The sequence below is a fragment of the Cylas formicarius genome, unplaced genomic scaffold, assembly GCF_029955315.1.
Source record: "Cylas formicarius isolate icCylForm1 unplaced genomic scaffold, icCylForm1.1 PGA_scaffold_7__23_contigs__length_41026272, whole genome shotgun sequence".
Lineage (NCBI taxonomy): Eukaryota > Metazoa > Arthropoda > Insecta > Coleoptera > Brentidae > Cylas > Cylas formicarius.
Genome location: NW_026844352.1, coordinates 27717752 through 27737781, shown reverse-complemented (window position 1 = coordinate 27737781; position 20030 = coordinate 27717752). Strand labels below are relative to the sequence as shown.

The following is a 20030-nucleotide window of genomic DNA, read 5'->3' as shown; positions in this document are numbered from 1 at the left end:
ACTTTGGTATATATCACGTACTTTATTATATCAACTTCCCCATTCTATAAAATCTTGATGCTATAGAAAATAAGAAGAAAAATATTCTCTATACATGCGAACTGGCCTAAAATTGCCTTACAATACTAATTTCCATACAAAAAGTTTATTGTTCATAGGAATTTTGATTGTTAAAAAAATAAATTATATATGCAATGATAACAGATGTCCCCTGATTTTTTTTACATCACAGAATTTTTTTGTCTTGAACCTAATCAAATATTTCCAAAAGTTTGAATGTTACTTTAATATATTTTCTTCATACTTCATATTGTGCAACTTATGGTATTTTCATTTTGAAAAATATGTATTTGAAGTTTTAATTTGCCTGACAGTTTTTCATTCAATAAAACAAATATACATATCTGAAAAAAATTCAGCATACTTATTCAAAAAGTAACCATAGATAGAGAAAAATTACATTAGAATTTATAACGTCTTATTCTGAGGTAATTACTATTTACCCTTTGCTCGCATCGACCATAGATTAGAGGTTTTAATGGTCAGGATTATAGATGTTCTACTTAGACCTTTATCATGAAAGAAGAAGAAAAATTCTTTCCCTTTATAATTTATCTTCATAAACTATGGTTTTCATTCGGTGATGAACTTTTTGTTTATATTACATTTTGATTCCTATTCTGTGATTGTTAGTCCCTACATTTTTTAAATAAATGTGTAAATATAATATTACCGTTTGTTGTCAATAGTTTTAGTAGTTTATTACTATTATCAACAATATTTCGTGAGATTTGTAGTGTAATCACAACAGAAAGGCCAGCGCTGAAGTCGTTCATGGATTTAAAAAAAGGTAAGTTATATGCGGGGGTGTATGATATTCTTTTAAATTAGAAAAAGTGCATTTATTATTTTTTTAAAAACCTTTCGCTAATTAACTATAAAGTAAAAATAAAAATCTTCATACATTTTTTTTTCATTTTTACACCTAGACTGTTTTAACAATAAAATTGTGTTATTAAGCTTAGAATACCTCTAGAAACTTGTAACTAATGATAGTCATCAACAAAAATGCAGTGTGCCTATAAATATGGAAATATTACTGAACCTTAAGGAGTTTGTTTTGTGTTAATTCAATTGGAAGTTGACTCCCCTAAAGAGATACTCTGGATTTTTTCGTTCCTTTAAACATATTATAATACCTATTAAACCAAATCTCCCTTACATCGAGATAAAAATAATATTATAACGTGGACGTACACTTTGTCGCTAAAATTATTCCGACATCTCTAGCTCCCCTAGTATTTATCACAAGAGTGATCATTCTTAAATAAAGTGCTTTTCGCCTAGTTAGGCTAATTATTTATTTTTTCCACACTTCAAAATAAATTGTAGCTAGAAAGTAGAGAAAACGTTGTCCTTTTAATTAACAACGCCAGTTCTCTATTCTTCGAGCGGTTCTTTTTTCCTCCGCCACCGTTTCTGTTCCAGTAATTAAGTCTACCGAAGATTCGCCCCGAATAAAACTTATTTTCTCATTTCCCCTTCTATTTCCGTCACCGCGTTCCCCCCTTTCCTCTAGTTCCCCGGCACCAGTGGAAATAAGTCATTTTCCGCCGCTTCTGGGAAAAATCAATAGCCGTTTGAGCTGCGCGACGAATCCGAAAACTACCCCCCGACTATACTCTCTTCGAATCCTGCGGAGCGTCACGGTTTGTCGTAGGTCCGCCCTCGAAAGTCTCCAACTAAAAAAAAAACGCAAATTGAAAAAAAAACCGCGTAATAGGCGCGTCAAATCAAAGATAACCGAAGTTCGAAGTTATCGGGAGTTCCGTATTAACGTCCCGCGAAACTCGATTTTCATTTTGTTTTCGCATTCGAACAATCACCTAATGTGGAATCAATACTGGGGATTGGGTAAGTAGCGGGAGCACGCAGAAATCGTATAACTGACCCGGTGTCAGATTTCCAATGATATGTTTTTTGAATAGTGAGTTTATTTTGATTTTGTATACTTAAAACATAGAATTTTCGGCTCAAATTAAAACTGCTAAAGTGATATTTGAAGCTCCGGTGGAATTTATAAGGCAGCGATTTTATTTCTTTAGATTGTTTTATTTTCATTTTTCATTTTATTTAAATTCTACTAGTCAACTTCATATGCGATATTCACAGCTTAAATGATGCAGCCGCTATAACAAAAACCAACTAGTTTGAAAGTCTCTTTATTTATTTAGAAAAAAGACAACTTACTGAAATGAAGTTAGTAAAGAGCTTTCTAAAAAAGTGTGAATTATTACTTTTTGTCTTAAATATTCCCTAATTAGTTAACAATGAAGAATTAATTAAATTATATACAATATTAAAGTCACAGCTTAAATGATGCAAAACAAAATATAACCAAATCAATAGAGAAAAACAACTGTATAATTTGAAATACTCCTAATATTTAGTCGGGCCTCCCTCATTATCGATATCGGCTTGTAGTCTTCTGGGTATTGATTCAACTAGTTTTCTAGTATACTCCGGGGAAACTGTGTTTCATACTCCAGTAATTTTTACTTTTAATTCATTCTTGTTAGATATTGAGGCACTGTTTACTTCGTTATTGGTTCATATTTCCTTCAATGAAATGCATATTACCTACTCCTGCAGATGACATACAGCTCCATAACATCACTCCACCTCCACCGTAGCTTTTAAATTTTTTAATTTTAATTCTTCCTTAGGATTTCTCCATGCTGATATTTTTCCATCGGATCCAAACAAGTTTATTTTGGTCTCATCGGCAAATATCACTGAATTCTGGAAGTTCAAATCTTTATCAATTGCTCTCTAGCGAATGCCAATCTCACGCGTCTATTTCTTCGCCTAATGAAAGGATTATTTCTGGCAGTTCGACCATGTAAATTATTATTTTCTACTCCCGTCTGTAAAATGCCTAATTACACACCGATCTAGCGTGCGGGAAGCGTCACTTTACCACGTCAGTATGCTACACGTTCGGTAAGAAAAATTAATTAATAAGAACTAAAAGTTCAGATTTTTACGAAATTATATATTTTCACATGACAATTGTTCTTGATAAAGACATGATGTCGAAACAATTGTCATGCGAAAATAATATAGCGACTGCATCATTTAAGCTGTGAGTCACTTAATTGTCATGGTGATGCAGAGACCAAAGTGACGTAGGAATTTAATTTTAATCCATGCAAGCTTTAGTAAAGTAAAAAGTCAGTCCTGTCGGTTCTATTATACTAAAAATTTCAAAACTGCAAAAATTAAAACCTTTGGAGTAGCATTTGAAACGGCTCGCCGAATTTAGAGGACAGTATACCTGTTAGTCGAGGCAACATTTTGGTGTGTGCAATATATTATTATATACTAAATTAGATAAAGTGTAGGCACAAATTTTGTAGTAAACACAAATGCCTAAAACTATTTTAGAATATGAACTTTATTTAACTACATTTGTTACCAAAAAAAATTAGAGCAGGCATAGAATATTTTTGAGATACGTATACTATATTTTTAACCATAAACTTAATGCGTTTTAAAACGAGAAATATTTGACTTTTAATTAAAATTTCTTTAAACTAAAATTCATAGTTACTTGTGATGGACTAGTATAAAGATCACCCTATAATCAATTTTTGTTCTAATTAAATCAATACTTGTGTAATTGTGCAATTATAAATAACTTATTTAATTTGAAGTAGTGAGTTACATTCCCATGAGAATGTAACGTGTTTCTCACTACCTTTACGCGCTTTTAAGCTGCCATGCACATCAGCATGTGATACATCTACAAACTCCATTTTGTAGATATGTTTAGGTAGCTCGTCAATAATTTCGAAATCAAAAATTTGTGTTGTTTTTTGGTATTTGTAAAAACTATCCACTAAATATTTTTCAATAGCGATTGTAAATCAAGTGAAACATTCGGTCAGATTAAAAAAAAAACTAATACATTTTTGGATTTTTTGTCAACGAACAAAAAATATTTTATTTTCCTGTAAAATTATTGAAAATCTTATATAGCATCTGGAAATTTAAAGGTTCACCTGATGGTTATTATTTTATTATTATTGTATATTTTCTGTTTGAATAATGTTTTATTTATTTAACATAAATAGAAACAAAAAAAATGGTTTAAAGGATCATCAACCCCAAGAATTTGTACTTACGCTTAGAGGGGTTCACGTCTTTTAAATTTTCCGCCTTAGTTCTTAATCTCTATATAAGTTACCATTTTTTGTTTCAGAATTTTTGAATACTTTCTGTTGTAGCACTTTTTTTGCTTGTTTATTTAAAGAGTTCTGTTTGTGCATACCATATTACATACTATAGTGTCCTAGGTCCAAAAAAATAAGTGCCGGTACTTGAGAGATATGGCGGCAACATCTTTACTTTTGAGTTCCTGAGATGCTACTAAATTTTAACAAAATATCATAAGCCGTCGCAGTGATCTTAACAAAAAAATTTTTTGGTTTTTAATTTTTTATCCGGTGCAGCGTACAATTTTTTTTCAAAAGTATTCATTTCGGATATATATATATATATATATATATATATATATATATATATATATATATATATATATATATATATATATCTGAAATTAAGACATATTGTTATTTGATATTAACTTCTGCTCTCTCAATCACTCAAGGATTCAGACGCTTAAGTATCGGAATAGAACTAGGAAAATAAGTATTCCATACTGGAATTTTATTTGGATCATCAGAGAAGCCCTGAAAAAGTCTGGGAATTTGTAAATGATTAGGAACGCCTCTATGGATCCTCCATTATGTAAATGAAATATATCTTAATCTTGGTGAATATTATGTTCGACATTTAGGCAAAATAAATTTCGTAGAATCGCCATATACAATATATGAAATAAAAGTGTGGAAATGATGGATGGTTGTGCAAATTGCCTTTTCATATTTGCGCGAGCGACATTGTAAACAATATTGTGCAAAAACCGTTTAAAGCTTCGATCAAACGGATAAACTAGTATATTATGATTTAATGTTGGAGACGGTATTTTTTCCTGGATGGAAAATAAACTAAAAGGCAAAGTTCATTTGACCCTTGCGTGTTCCAATGAAAAGCGATCGAAATCAGACTAAGCGGCGCCCCGTCCAAGTGGGCGAGAAACATCGATTCGAGTGGCAATTAGCGTTTTTAACTGCTTTTTGCTTTATTATATATTTATCGTATTGTTAAAGCCGTTTTGTTTGACAGAAAGTAATTTACTATCCTTGGACTGTGTAGGAAAATGTGGATGATTTTTCCGATGTTGTTTGTAATTTTTGTTATTGATTTCTGAAACAATGGAGGAAATACTTTTTATAAAACTTCTGGATTCCTCCTGTGTCTTTCTTAAACATTTAAACTCTTAGATATTCTTATCAGACCTAACATCGAGTCATTGTGTTTACAGAAAACGTACGCACACAGACCGATACCTTAATGCATTGTCACATCACCATCCGTCTCAAAAATCATCGGTTATCAACTCTCTTGTTTACAGAGCCGTAAAACTATCCCAGACCGAATCACTTCCTTACATTCAAAACATCACTTATCACATATCAAAACTAACCAAAACAGATTTACCACTTGTCCAAAAATCTCTCAACATCTTCGATCAAGTTCGTAGCGCTTAGCTCAAAGGAGCTTTTTATTATAAAAGGAAAGAGCTTCGTGGTTTCGTGTGGTAAAGGAACGCATTGTTTTTCTATCGTGTTCCTGCGGACCACTATGGAACTTTCGGAAAATCGATGTAATTTAATTGTGCATGCACCCTGTATAAAGTGTCCTTCACATCTCGTCGAACTTGAAAGTTACAGCAAACATCGGTAAATATTAAAATTTGCACAAATAATAGAGTTGTCGAATAATATTTTTTTAAACATCTCGCGTCCTGTATAATTGACAAAACCTGAAACTTTTTCACGAAATGGTTTACGATACTGTTTAAATAAAATTATCCCATCTTTAACGGTTTTTTATTTATCGCCAATAATTTACCCACAAAAACGGAAGTTTTTAGGATATTTTAGATTTTTTGCCCATAAACGACACACCCTGTATACGATACAATCATTGTTCGAAGTAGCCCTGGATTTTGCACGCGTCCTGGTTCAAGAATTTTGAAAATAGTAAATGGTTTTCCAGAAAAGTTTTTTCTGAAACCATGCAGTGCACCGCAATAATCAATGACGTCATCCCGTTTTGAGAGCCCCCGAAATAACGATTTCAATATGGATTTTTTCGAATATCCTGAGCAGAGTATGTGAAAACCGCAAATACAAAAATCGTAGCTCTTGATAACTAACCAAAAAACAGTCGAAAATCGCGAAAAAAAGATGGATACCGGCGTCGGATCAGCGCCATTTCTTATAAGCTTATGTGCCTCGTGGAGGATTAAAAAGGAGAGAAATTTCAATTTTGTAGCTCCAACGGTTTGAAAGTTATTCAGGAAAAACCAAAAGACGAGAACGGAGAGCTGAGACTGGACAAACAGACAACAAAAAAATTTTTTTTTCGACGGTGATCATTTCTGTACCAACGGCAATCCCATAGGACCTATCGTTATCGAGATATAAAGTTTTTATACTAGGGCAGATACTTTCGAAAAATTCGATTTCATCGATTTTCGAAAGTAACAAGATAAGTGGACAAACAAACCTACGATGCTATACAAAGACGCAAAATTACATTCTAATAGTATATTATGCAATAAGTTTGATCAGTGTCAGTTTAGTCACAAGTTTGATTTAGGGCAGCGGAACAAGTGACCGAACTTTATTAAAGTTTTGCATACTAAACTTTTTCTACGACCATTATTATGAATACATTTTAGTAAAACAGCACGAATACACATTCATATGGATCAGTGTATAATTGCTTATTTTAGAATACAGAGTAGAAAAATGATTTTTTTAATTAAAAATGAATTTTATAAATTTAATAAAAATGTTTATTGCAGGAAATAAACTTAACACAAAAAACACAACTAACATATTTCTTGTTTCGCAATTTGATTCTATTTCTACACAGGGTGATTCATTAATATGTAAGTATATCAGTAAAGAGTCATATTTTTAAGTAATTTGAGTTAAATCTTAATATTTTGAGCTCAGGACTCTACAGGTAAAATATTTTCAAACTTGTTTCATAATATTCTTTAGTAGTTTATTTAAAGTATTTTTCGAACTTTAAAAGCCATTTTTCCATATTAAACTGGGTTTCAAACTTGCTTCAGTAACATGCGACCTCGTACCGAATATGTTTGTAGAAAAAAAAATATAACCCACTTGAAGCTTTAAACTTGGTTTATATTAAAATGGAAAAGAATTTTACAAACTCAAAATCAAATGAAATGCGAAAAAAATATTTTACGCCGAAACTGTCTACCTCGTTTGCTAGAAAATCAACTTAAATGTGAGATCAGGCAGGTGTGCCACTGGATATTAAATCCCTTGGGAATGAAATTTGCTTTTCCATGGAACTCACATTAGAAATTTCGGAGGCAGGATGTGGTTTGGTATTTCGCTAATTGTAATTATTATTTTGTTTATTTTGTATGTATGGTTGTGTTTTTCTAATTTGTCTTCTAAAATAGATCTATCTAGTTCTTTTCCAAAATTATTGTCAGGAAAATTTACGTATTTTTTCTCTTCTTTACCAAATATTTTATAAATTCTAGCCTGAGAATGACAATACCGTGGTAATTTGTCTATGATTTACATAATACGCATTTGTTGAAACTTCGCTATCATCGTCCATTTTTGTCTGGTTGTACAATGAATCAATATTTAACTACCTACTACGTCTATCCATAATGGTGAATTATCTGTTAGTAGCAGAAACGCGTCGATGTGAAAATATTCTGAACAATTGCGAAATGGATATAATCCAGCACACTGCACTGCATGGCAAATAAACCGTGACGATATTTATCCCCGGTGCGGAAGTTACAAAATTAGTCGGAAATCGAAATTTCATCATCGTAGTAATAGACAGACAGACATTTGTGTGAAATTTTTGGAAAAGGACGAATCAAAGAAGAGCAGCGGTTCCAAGGCCTTTAAAAATCACAAAAATTTCACCCGAGTTGACTTTTAAAACAAATTTTACTTAAAAGCTGCCCCTGTTCGCCAGCTTATTCTCTTTCTCTTTGTCAGCTCCCTTAAGGATCGCGTGCGTAACTTCGAAATGGGGCAATTAATTTGCGGTTCAGACTGGCTGGCGTCTAACAAATGTTGATCTTCCAGATTAAATTATCGTTGTTACTCCAACACTCAGGCAAAAATAAACCAAAATTAATAATCTTGACTGTGCCATCGGCTTAGGTGTTAAATGAAACATAAGGTCTTCAAAAAAAAACTACCACAAACAGTTTTTTTTTAATCTAATTGTGTTCGGAAATCCCTACGTTGTTTTGTATACCTAGTAGCACGCTTAGGAATAATCGAAGCTGCCCTACATCATTGCGGGGTATTTGGTGTTATGATTATTTGCAAAAACGCTATTCTTATTTATTCAAGTACCAGTTCCCACGATATCAGAATAAGTGCGTATTATCAGGAAAATATTATATTGAAATACTTTATACTACTTCATAATACTGGCAAACACAGTAACTACTAGACTGGTATACATAGTTGTCCTGACATTAATGCATGAATAACTTACAAACTTGATTGAACTAGATTTTGTTACGTATTTAATCCTATTTTTCATTTTCATTATTTTGGATCGTGTTCTTTCTCGTTTCCTTACAAAAACGCACTACACAAATTACATATTACCTATTTTATGTCAATATGTTCCACCTAGGTAACAGAATTCTTCAAGATATATGTCAATGACTGAATAAGTCAAAGTCGAGAAATCAATTGCGCGGCATATAGCCCAATAAATACACAGCATTACACACCTGTCAAAATATCATAGCTATTCGATAATATAAGGGCTATAAATTTCTCTTCAGACAGCTGACCAAACCTAACCTATCAAAATGCTCAAAAATGCCACATGGAACCCGAAATCTGTCGAATTGACGAACTGTCAGTGGTATGTTGATTAATAAACGGTACATGGACTTATTGGTTGACATTGTAATTTAAAATGACAGATCTTGTTGGTTGAAAGCTAGTTTTGAAATATCTCACGCATGCCCATTTTGAATGTACATCATCAACATTTTTTGATGAACTCACACTTAGTGTTCTATTGCTGTATATACATTTTTGTCCGCAGGTAGGCCCACAGACCCGGATCAATCCGGCCCAAAGTTGCTGTTGGTATGTTACTCTGCGGCGAGTGCAACGGGTCGCCTTTATTGAGTTTACACTTGAACGCCGCGCTTTTGCACACTGAGGGCGGTTATCGGTCGCCCTACGGTTCATTGTTGGCGGTCGTGTGCACTATGGCCGCCCAAGTAACGGCGCCTGCGCCCGCGCAGCCCGACGATGATATTTTTCTCGGTAAAATGGGAGTTAAAATTATACCTACAAACTCGTAGCGTATCTCAATCCCGACTTCTTTGCATGGAACCGAACATTTGTGGCATTTGGAAAAAAAATAAGGGGACGCATATTATGGTATAAATTCCATAATTTTCAAAAACATTTACATATCTTTAAAAATGAAGTGTTGAACTTAAAAAATAAGCGTACTATGAATTATTATACCGAATGGAAGGTTGCAAATTTGGCTTCAATAATTTCTAGAAAGTTTTCGATTAGTTAACGCATAACAGAAATACGATGAGTTTGGACCAACTGAACTTTTAATTCATTGATGTTTCTAAAAGTCACTAAATAGAAGCACTTGTTTTACTACATCTATTTACTAGCAGAATTTCATTTCGTTATGTGTCTAACGTTTCAACATTTGCACGTCTTCCTTGAATCCGCACACACACTCAAAAATAAACACGCCGCTTTTTCGGGAAACAACACACATCACGGGAAAAGCGGCATTTTGAGCCTTTGAATTTGTGTCGCGATTCTCTTTTCAACCAGTGATGACCGATTTTTGAATTCTTTTTTTCGAATTTATTAGATTTCTAGGATCACTTTTTGAATTGTTTTATTAGTGCTGTGGGTCGATGCCACCTGATATGCCAATAAGATTAGAGCAATTTTAAGTTTCTTCCGAGTCCGGCTTTTGACAAATATATCTGTAATTTTTTAGAGAAACTTCCACACGCTGCTATAATACTTTTTATAAAACTTCTGGATTCCTCCTGCATCGGTTTTTGTTCAGTCGAACTAGCTAACGTTTCATCCTGTTGGCTTCTTCAGAGCTGGACTGAAACTGGCCTTTGAGAAGAAAGCTCTCGACACCTTCACACCTTCCATCTAAAACTAAAATTATGGAAACTCTACGTCGATGATACTTCCTATTATTTGGCGTGACGGTCACGAATCCCTAGTAGATTTTCTTAGACATTTAATTTCTATACACCCTAACATACGTTTTAACATTGAATTAGAAATTAATAACAACCTCCCATTCTTAGATATTCTTGTCAATACAAAATCAGACCCAACATTGGGTCGTTGTGTTTACAGAAAACCTCAATTTATTGTCACATCACCATCCGGCACAAAAATCATCGGTTATCAACGTTCTTGTCTACAGAGCCGTAAAACTATCTCAGCCCGAGTCATTGAACCCAGAATTAAAACACCTTACCTCTGCTCTTCTCTCTAATAATTTCCACATTAAAGATATTAAGCGTTCCATCACAAAATACAATTCACCACAACCTTCCAATAAGAATGAAGCCGAAATCAATCCCACACCTGCCACTGTTGTCCTTCCTTACATTCAAAACATCACTGACCACATATCAAAAGTTCTAAATAAATATAACATTCAATTCACCACAACCTTCCAAAGGCAATAAATCCGAAATCAATCCCACACCTGCCACTGTTCTCCTTCCTTACATTCAAAATATCACTGACCACATATCAAAAGTTCTAAATAAATATAACGTTAAATTCACCACAACCTTCCAATAGCAATAAAGCCGAAATCAATCCCACACCTGCCACTGTTGTCCTTGCTTACTTTCAAAACATCACTGACCACATATCAAAACTTCTAAATAAATATAACGTTCAATTCACCACAACCTTCCAAAGGCAATAAATCCGAAATCAATCCCACACCTGCCACTGTTCTCCTTCCTTATATTCAAAACATCATTGACCACATATCAAAAGTTCTAAATAAATATAACGTCAAAACCGGATTTACCACTTGTTTAAATCTTCGACCCGTCAAAGACAAAATTCTATTGAGATGCCAGGAGCATTCTTATATATAATCAGTTCTTCTACCAACGAAAAATCCGAGAGTCGGGAATCAGTCATCCGAGACGGTGTTTTGCCCATAATTTAGCTCCGCCCTCCTCAAACAATATAAAAGCAGGTAGTGAGTAAGTTAAGCTCTGAAGAAGCCAACAGGATGATTGGCGAAACATTAGCTATTTCGACTCAACAAAAACCGACCCAGGAGGAAGCCAGAAAGTTTATAAAAAGTAAACCTATAAAAAGTGACTAAAAAATGACTAGTTTATTTGATCGAAACTGTATCGGAATCTTCAATGTTGACGATCAGCTAACCAATTTTTTTTTCTGGATTTTTTTTGCCTTAGCCAAACTTCCTCTCAAGCTGCAAGGTTATGTTGTAGAACATGTCCGTTCCTCTAAGTCATTTAAAGTTATTCGAATATTTTGTTAAAGCTCCGGATATTTTTTGGGGCAACTCCAAAAAAGGTTCCATTGTACTAGACTGACAAAATTGAATTCATGAATTTGTTAATATGTTAATTGTAGCAATTCTCGTTGATCCTTGTCGTTGTTCCTATCCCGCGAGTAGACTCAAAATAATTGTTGAGAACTCTTAAGCAAGTAGACTAATTATTTTAAATCTTGGGAACATTGTAGCGGAGACCAGTGAATCACCTATAAAAATTACTGCTATATTGTTATTCTAGAGCTCTAGGTTATTGATATCTTAGCTTAGAGTATTAGGAGTTCAACCTTAATTTGCACAAGTATAAATAAAAATTCTTTAATGCTGTAAATCGTCTACTTTTGTTCTTGTACTTAATTATTCAAAATCTGGTTTTAAAGTGCATTGACATTTTGTCTGCTCAATCCTACGTTCTACCAGGGGTCGTCATGAAGTTTCTTAATTTTTTTAGCTGAATTTTAAAAATAATATTTTTCTATCTTTTTTATGTCCGTATTCGAAACATACGTTAGAGGCCCAGCTCAAGAAATTCAAATAAGTTTGAATCGGACAGCGAGGAAACTTTTCTAGTAGATTACTTTGTATATCACAATATCTCATTTTCCGAGCGCTCATTCCATTACAAATTCTATGAATTCTAAGGGGCCGTTACGGCATTTTCAGAAAATGGCCTTCTAAGCTACGAGAATCCGAACTACCGCTTAGGACCGTCGAATCGCCTGGACGACGCCCTCAACTCCAACACAGACAGCATCTACGAAGACATTTACCAGGAATTGGACGATATCTGCAACATGGGTCGCACGGGAGCCAAAGCCGCCATTAACGGCGGTTCGGCAAGGAAATCTTACGCTAGCTTGGATGTAGAATCGATGGGAGTCGATTTAACGGCTGGACCGTTGGCACAAAGCAACGTTGTAGATAATAGAAGGTGTGCAAAATTACCACCAAATGAACATGAATCAGTTTATTGGTCGTTTTCATTTGGTTATGGAAATGATTAGACAAAGTCGTTCAGTCACATTCACTGTTAACTTGTCACTCGGAAAATAAGTTCATTTGAAAAAAAAAGAGCGGATTTATACGGACTCCTAATATGTTTCCGTAAAGGACACTAATTAAACTTACATTTTAAGAAACGACTTTTTTAATATCGCGTTTTTTCGCCTTTTTTGTGACACCCGTATAATCGTGAATATTGTCTGCCAATTCAATGTGATCTATATAAACTTAAAATTCTAAATATCTTTGGAATGATGGAAAACGATATGATATTGCCTATACATTTTTTGAAATTCAAAAATTCGGACACCAGAAGACAAAACACACAAAAATAATAAAAAATACACTTAATAATTTCAAGAAGACGTCACTTCCTATGAACCGACAACCTCTAACCAGCTAACTGAAAGCAACGAAAGCTAACAAAATAAGATAAAGAATAATAAAAAAATAAAGTAACAAATTGAGTGAGTAACCGTATTTAACGAAACGTTTTCGAGACAGAAAAAGAATTTTTGCGAAGTGGCAAAGTTTCAGTTCGCTATTTTCTATTCCAAAAACATAAAGAATGAACAAGAAATATATACCTAAGTGAGTGAATAAAGTGAGTAAAATCAATGCACCTCAGACTTCCATGGCATTTTCATACACAGGGAAAAAGTGATCACGACTTAACTGAGAAGGTGGTGCCGCAAAATGCCACATCCAATTTTAAAATTGCGGAATTAACGAAGTGCAAACTGCCATGTTGAATGTTAAACGCTGGAAGGTGTCATTAGTTGAAAGCGAATTGTGAAATCCCACTCGCGCATGCTCATATCGAATATCTCTTCCCAAAATTTCTTTATGTTCGTTTCAGAGGTGATTGTATTACCATCATAGGCAATCACCTTATATGTAATCGCCATATTAAGCCGACTGACTAATTAAATAACTATATTATATCTTCGTTTACAAGATATAAGCAATTTTAATCTCCATATACAAGGAATACAAGGCGTTTTTTTAATTGGGCAATTATGATGTATGTATTTGAATTTAATTAGATAAAGCGTGCAGAATATTTCGAACGTAAGGTTTTGTAAGGTTTTCAAATTTATTTCGATATTATTATTACTTAAAATTAGACATAATATATGTTATGCTGGCTTTTCAACAGTTTTTATTTTTGTCTTTAATATGTGAAAAACTTCCCTGATTGACATTGCAAAAAATGGAAACAAACTTCGAGACTTTTTATTAAGGGGGTACAATTTTCCTTTCGGTTCCTGAATGAGCGACGGAGTGGCGATATCTCTAAAATCATTTCCGATTCCTTTACGTGTCAAGCAAACGCATCTTCACCTCATCTTAAAGTCTAATCACCTCTCAACATGATAATTAAAATTCGTGGCAATTAACAACGTTCTGCACGTTAAATCTAATTAAGTTATGAACCTTTCGTTTCGCTTTTCCGTGCGTAGGAATTCATCAAGTATTTGTTTGCAGGAACGCGGAATGGAACGGCAATGGTTTAATAAGGGACAAAAATAACACTACGACCATTTGGGACAAGTACGTAACGCCCAAAATTCGTAGTTCTTAGTACAGCAGCATGGCGCGTTCAATTTGCTGCACATAGCATAAATTGCCGAAATGCTACTGTACCTATTATCTAGTATCTTGAAACAACAAAAATTCAAATGCACATTCATTTTATTTTTGCAGTTTATGTGAAAATATGGCCAAGGAAAACGGCGACCTAGTTCCTCACATAATGGGAAACTTAACAAACGACTTGTACGCGGTTCCCGTAAAACGGAGCAATAAAAAATCAAATTCCTCGCCGGAAAAGTGTAATAAAATCTCGTCGCTGTCTCCGGATCACGACTGGGATAATCAAAGCGACTTGCCACCCGGCTGGGAAAAACACGAAGGTATGAAAATTAACTTTATATTTTCGCCACACTTTTTGCAAAACATGTCCTCTTAGATAATGATGGTCCATATTATTGGCACATAAAGAGTGGAACCATTCAAAGGGAACTGCCTCTTTTCGACCTGGACAAAGAAAAGTCAGATACCAAATTGGGATTTAAAGAGAGTGACTTAATAAGTTCGTTCGAAACCGCCATGACTGTAACTCGCAGCAACACTAGCTCCGCATTGGATCTGGAAACGGACGATAGAAAAAGAAGGGACGACATGGCATTCAAGTAAGATGAGAGTTGTTTCTATTTAACACAACAGGTTGCATTTATCTAGACATTCTAGAAGAAGAAGTTTCCCTTCGAAGCCAGATCAAGAGGTTAGAGAACGACCAATTAGATTCGCAGTTAGATCTTTAGGTTGGGTTGAAATTGCTGAAGAAGATTTGACTCCCGAAAGAAGTAGCAAAGCTGTTAATAAATGTATAGTGGATTTGTCTTTAGGGAAGAATGATCTGTTGGATGTAGTAGGAAGATGGGGTGATGTGAGTGATATTTCTCATTTCCAGTACATTTTATACTCGAATCGTCAAAAAATGTATTTAGTCATTGCGGCGGTTTCCATTAACCCATTTAAAAATGACAATATACAAACCAAAAAAAATTTAATTGGATATTATGTGGTAGATAGATTTCATAATTAATGGGTTTCAGGGTAAAGACTTGTTCATGGATTTGGATGAAGGAGCGTTAAAGCTTTTCGATCCAGAAAACTTGACGGTTCTTAATACGCAACCAATTCACACCATTAGGGTATGGGGTGTTGGTAGAGATAATGGGAGGTGAGACAATCTTAATTTGTAACTTTTTAATAGTATAACTATTTATCATTAGATTTAGAGATTGCTTGTATTTACGTATTTTTGTTTTGACGCTGCCTGACTGTTTTAGAGAAAGGTAGGTTATAGTGTTACAAGTTAATTTGATATTAGATATGCTCAAGTGACTACTATTTCCCAGACTGGATATGATTTTTCAAATGTGAACTAGTTTAGAATTAATAAATTCCCTTTAGAAGGTTTATTAGCATTAGTTTACAAGTGTTTATACCTGTTGAAATTAATATTGTAGTTTTTGGAGGAAATCCAAATCTTCAATTCTGATTACTACGATTTCATTCTGAGTATTTTTTTGCCTATGTACGTTAAATAATATTTTTTCTATAAAACCTCCCAGATATGAGCCTCTAAAGAACACCACTGCAAATTGATTTTTTTCCACAATTTTTGTAATGCTAAGCGCTAAGAATTAAAAAAGAACTTTTTGCGTAGTTTGAGCATTTAATTACAAAAATGTATACTTCTATAATATCGAAAAAATCAATTATATTTACAAAGGAATTAATGTTTACTTAGAAAATAATCAGAGTAAGTTGAACACACATTATTTAATTGAAGCAAGTTTAAGTCAAATTTTTTCAACAAAAAACTACAATTTATAGTAGCGTCCTATTTGGAGGATCAGTAGGAAAAAATTATAGGAACTTTTTTTTCTTTATCTTAAATAAGTTATTCAAACACTGCGACAACATGAGTGTTTTTGGGAATTGACAATTGAATTAAGATGGTTGTTTTGATGATATTTAATTTTAATTTCGAAATAGCGAAATAGAGATGGGTATAAAAAAAATCGAAAACTTGATTGACATAATGTAGGGAGGTGCTATTTCAAACCTTTTTTATGTCCCGAACTTCTGATAGACCTTGGAAGACATTTTTCACTAAATAAATAGTTTTTAACATAATAAAATAACATATACATTTGCAAGTAGGGATTTTGCATACGTTGCTCGCGATCGTACGACAAAAAAGCACATGTGTCACGTGTTCCGATGCGATATGCCCGCCCGCACCATTGCAAACACGCTTCGAGACATATGCAAAAAAATCATGATAGAACGCAGTCTTCAGCAAAACTTGGGCAAAACTGCGATGGATGCTAGTGGGCGCAGTCTAGCGGCGAGACCTTGTAACCTGCCCATGGAACACCGAAGGCCAACCCGAAACAGTCAAATTTTTATATGTAAGTTATTTCGCGTCATTCTAATCATTTCCGTATACAAATTTTTCGAGTGTAGCCCAGTCGTTTCCGACACCGATGGAAGAGCCAAAAAAGGTGCTTCGAGCTCAGTACTTGGGTTGCTGTCAAGTGAATCAAGCCACCGGAATGGATGTATTAAACGACGCGATTGATCGGTTAGCGACTGGTATTCCTCAAGATAAATGGCAGTCGGTTAATATATCAATTGCACCTTCAATGATATCTGTCCACCATCCAACAGTGGGTAAAAAGGTTATTTTATAAACCTGTATTGTAATTATGATGTTTTAGGATGACAGACTTTTGGCGGAATGTAGAGTAAGATATCTATCATTCTTAGGAATAGGTAAAAATATCAAACACTGTGCTTTCATAATGCACACCGCCCAAGACACATTTATGGCTCACATATTTTACTGCGAGCCATCGTCCGGAGCCTTATGCAAAACCATCGAAGCAGCATGTAAAGTGAGTTAACCTCAAGTAGTATTATACACAGCTACTAGAGCAAAAGGGTTTTTGCTTTCAGTTAAGGTATCAGAAATGTTTAGATGCCCATCCCCAAGGCGTAGGAAGTAGCAATAGTAATTTGAGCACTCCCAGCAGCAGTATTGGAGCGGCACTCAAGTCTATAGTAGGATCGCTGAGGGGCAGAAAAAGTAAGAGCGCGGATTCTTGAGAAGATTGATACAATTTGCAGGTAAATACAACCACAGGCCGAATTATATCATTTATATGAGGAATCTCAGTATAAGGTTCTCAATATAATCCATTATATTTTTACTGCAAAATTGATTTTATGAAATAAAATATCCATCTGCTCAATTGAGTTTTTCAAAATTACCGAATTTTCCATGAACTGTTAATTAATGTTGTGTTCTATATAGATTATACCAAATTTGTTCACACAGAATAGTCCTATTTTTTTTTGTAAAAATTATTACATGATTTGAAGAGACTGAAAAAAACTGGAACTACATGACAGGTTAGCTCCTCCAAGGTTTAGACATACAATTAATTATTATTATTATTAATATAATTATTCAGTAGTTAATTGCATTTAAAGTTGTAATCCAGTATCTAGCAGTCACTGTTTATTTGTAGCCACTTAAGGGGATAAAAATTTCTCTCCAAAGGAATCCGGATCCCCTGTAGTGTGTGAAACTATCCGTCGCAAGCAATTGTAGGATTTGCGGAAACATTTACAGCAAGCCTTTCTAGTGATGTTCTCTGAAGGACAGAAACGACGAAAAAATCAAATTTAACTAATCAACACATTGTCCATTTATATATAAATACCGCCACGCTTGCTAACGTTTGACCGCATTTGATTTACAGAAACGTTTTAAAATAACTTAGTTTTGCTGACTCATTAAAAGTGTTATTAAGTTGTCCTTTTTATTGTGGTACAAAATGACGGTTTGCTATACTAGTTAGTTGCTCAGGTAGTACTATATTTGTAATCAAATGCAGTCAACTTGATTTTTCGTGAAGCTTTGCACTATTCACTTCACAGGGTATGTGTTTATGAACGATTTCTAAAAAATTGTATGACTGATGTTGCTAGTAGGGCACACAAAAGTGTGCTCCTGAACTTTTGAGATAGGTAATTTCTATTTTGATGTATTCTAAACTTCTCCTAAGTGCTTCTTGTAAATTACCAGAATTTAACGTGTTATTTCGGTGTTTACAGTAAGTAGTTGTTTTTTAGAATTTCAAATGTCCAATTTCCTTATTTATTTACCGCCTTATACTTTCGGAAATTAATAAATTTATATCATATCAAGAAAAAAAGTTGCATAGGTTGTTATAATTAGAATATACTGTATAATAATTCCAAGTCATTATGTACCAGAAAGCATTTGATCTGCCGAATGAGGATTAAACCAATTTCCAATGCCGATCACTTTGTGTATATTAGTCTAAGTTTCTAGAATAAGGGCGTGGATTCTTTGAGGGTAATTACTCATAAAAATAAGGTTACACAATCACTCTTTAGAATACTATTAAGCAAAAACTGAAATTAGCAAAAATCTTCAATTTTTCTATACTAATAACAAACCCTATCATATTATATTTTCTTTTCAATTCTTCCGAAAAATTTTACACATATTATTTCATGCCTAGAAAATCAAAATACATTTAATATTACCGATCATAAATGGCAAGAAGCAAAATTTATGTTTTTCTTATAGCAAAACGCTAATAAAATTTAATATTTTTAGTATTTAATTTATCGAGTGACAAAGGGACTAAAGGATTGCTGCTGCTGCTTATATATGGTGTTTCAGTTTTTTGTCGCATAATTATGACAGTTAATAGACTTTATGCCATAAAACGAGTGGTTATCAAGAAATTAAAGTGTGCATAGAATTTTCTCTTTTTCTCCATTAAATCTAAATGATAATGGCACAAAATTAGGTCTATTCTAATTGCGGAAACTAACTAAACAAATTTTGGGCCATTATGTCGCACCATTTAGACAGAATGGGGAAAAGAGAATATTAAGTGCACACTAACCCTAATTAAACGTTTTTTGACCTGTATTTTGCATCAATTTATTAAGTGAAACATTCTGTATATATCTAGGAGTTTTGTTCGTTTTGAAAATATTTTTTTCGGTTTGCCCCTACATATTATAAATTATAATTTTTCTACAACATATAGATTTCTTGAATGAGAGCGATACATAATTTGATTGCACTATGAACATTTTATTTATTTTTTTACAGTTTTTTTGGTTTAGTTTTAATATGTACTGCGCCCGGCTATTTCTAGTATAAGAAACCTAGTGTAAATGAATAATCTAGGTACACTTGTTAACCCAATGTTTTTGTTTTTTATCAAAAAGTTAAAATCGACTTGTATCAATACTCGACATACTAGACTAATACACAAATAAATACAACTTATTCGTGCTTGCAAAAAACCTGTCGCAAATTCGTAAAGTTTCTATGGTATTATGCTTGCTTGTAAATTAACAAATAATTATATAACGTAATTGTTCAAAATACATAGCACCAAGGATACTGTGAACAATAACTGTATGTTTATAATTGATGGTTATGTAAATAATTTTAAGGAAATGCTATCAAGACTGCTTGAAAGTCCTTTATATAATGTGCTTAGTGAAGGCAACCAAATTAAATAATTTTTTTAAAAGAGTTTTTTTTTTCATTAGAAACGATTTCGTATTTCGTACTGGTATGCGGTATAATATTTTTTGAGCAT

At 33.5% G+C, this 20030-nt stretch overlaps 1 protein-coding gene across 7 annotated transcripts; it reads left to right on the top strand.

Moving 5' to 3' along the window:
- The first annotated feature begins 637 nt into the window (after positions 1-637).
- On the top strand, positions 638-19961 carry LOC132705477 (protein Fe65 homolog). 7 transcript variants are annotated; one of them, XM_060676074.1, is made up of 13 exons: positions 638-850; positions 9277-9320; positions 12454-12721; positions 14281-14346; positions 14500-14708; positions 14765-14987; positions 15037-15244; positions 15414-15541; positions 16531-16781; positions 16837-17039; positions 17091-17267; positions 17329-17499; positions 17904-19961. In XM_060676074.1, exons 3-12 carry the CDS (start codon positions 12585-12587, stop codon positions 17476-17478), a joined length of 1752 nt encoding a protein of 583 aa, XP_060532057.1. In that variant the 5' UTR covers positions 638-850; positions 9277-9320; positions 12454-12584; the 3' UTR covers positions 17479-17499; positions 17904-19961. The 7 variants fall into 7 exon arrangements, with proteins under 7 accessions (XP_060532057.1, XP_060532052.1, XP_060532055.1 ...); XM_060676069.1 differs by having other exon boundaries at positions 9277-9503; XM_060676073.1 differs by lacking the exon at positions 638-850 and adding an exon at positions 1668-1914.
- The last annotated feature ends 69 nt before the right edge of the window (positions 19962-20030 follow it).